Source organism: Meleagris gallopavo, chromosome 8 (genome assembly GCF_000146605.3).
Source record: "Meleagris gallopavo isolate NT-WF06-2002-E0010 breed Aviagen turkey brand Nicholas breeding stock chromosome 8, Turkey_5.1, whole genome shotgun sequence".
NCBI classification, from domain to species: Eukaryota; Metazoa; Chordata; class Aves; order Galliformes; family Phasianidae; genus Meleagris; species Meleagris gallopavo.
In genome coordinates this window covers 12,732,086-12,733,091 of record NC_015018.2, presented here as the reverse complement: position 1 = coordinate 12,733,091, position 1,006 = coordinate 12,732,086, and the positions used below count along the sequence as shown (strand labels likewise).

At 58.6% G+C, this 1,006-nt stretch overlaps 1 protein-coding gene across 13 annotated transcripts in view; it reads right to left on the bottom strand.

The window, feature by feature from the left end:
* Window positions 1–991, bottom strand: part of KCNMA1 (potassium calcium-activated channel subfamily M alpha 1) — a 445,366-nt gene extending 444,375 nt beyond the window's left edge. For 8 of the 13 annotated variants that reach the window (XM_010714353.3, XM_010714354.3, XM_010714359.3 and 5 more), the window contains exon 1: window positions 103–753. In XM_010714353.3, coding sequence (XP_010712655.1) covers window positions 103–411 — 309 coding nt within the window. In that variant the 5' untranslated portion in view covers window positions 412–753. Of the gene's footprint in view, window positions 1–102; window positions 758–809 lie in introns of those variants that run through there. The other 5 variants (XM_010714349.3, XM_019617569.2, XM_019617570.2 and 2 more) reach the window with 4 other exon arrangements.
* Between the last annotated feature and the right edge of the window lie 15 nt (window positions 992–1,006).

Genomic DNA, 1,006 nt, shown 5'->3' with positions numbered 1-1,006 from the left:
CGTGGCACTCCCGCACCGCCGAGAGCTGTCCCGGGCAGAGGCTAGGCTCCGCTCCTCCTCACCGCCACACCGCCACCGGGAAAAGAAGGGGAGAGAAGTTACCTTGTTTTTGACCCCGCAGTGGCAGCAGACAGTCCACAGGTACTTGAGGGTCCTCCACAGCAGGATGATAAACAGTCCCCCAAAGAAAGTGACCATGGATGAGGCGAGGAAAGCCCACCACATGCGCTGTCCGCGGCTATCGCAGGGCACCTCCATGGTCACCGGGATGATGAGCGCATCCATCTTGGGCACATTGACGGGGGAGGAGGACGAGTCTGTGTTGAGATTGTTGGCGTTGATATTGTTACTCATTCTAATGCCGCCGCCGCTGCCGCCCGGGTAGGAGCCGCCGCCGCTGCCATTTGCCATAGCTAACAGCGAGCCGGGCGCGCAGGGGCTGCCGAGAGCTCCTCCCGCCGCCAGCGCCCCCCAAAAAGCCCATCACCAGCCATATTGCTGCCGCCGCTCAGCGGGAAAGGGGAAATAACGGGAGGGAGAACAAAAAGCCAAATCAAAACAAACAAACAAACAAAAAAATAATCGAGAAAGAAAAGCGACCGCCGCAATCCCCGGTCCCTTCTCGGGAGCCGGCAGGCCGGTGAATTCCGAGCGTCCTCCTTGCGCGGCGTAAATAATAGCAATAAAAATAATAATAAAAATAATAATAATAACAGCAAGGTAGTCCGCTCCTCAGCTTCCCACCCCTTCCTTCTCCCGCATACGCAGCCCCCGCCCGCCCACCCCCGAAAAAAATCATCCACCACCACCGCCACACGCCGATGCCGCCGAGCGTTGCTCCGAGATCCCCAGCGCTGCGAGCCCGCTGCCGCCGCGGGGATCGCTCGGCCTCCGCTGCGGATCTTCCCGGAGGTGCTCTCTTATTATTGTTATTAGTCTTTAACTTGTTATTAGCGATACTCAGTTCCCCCCCGCGCACCCTCCTCCTCCTCCTCCTCCTCTTCCA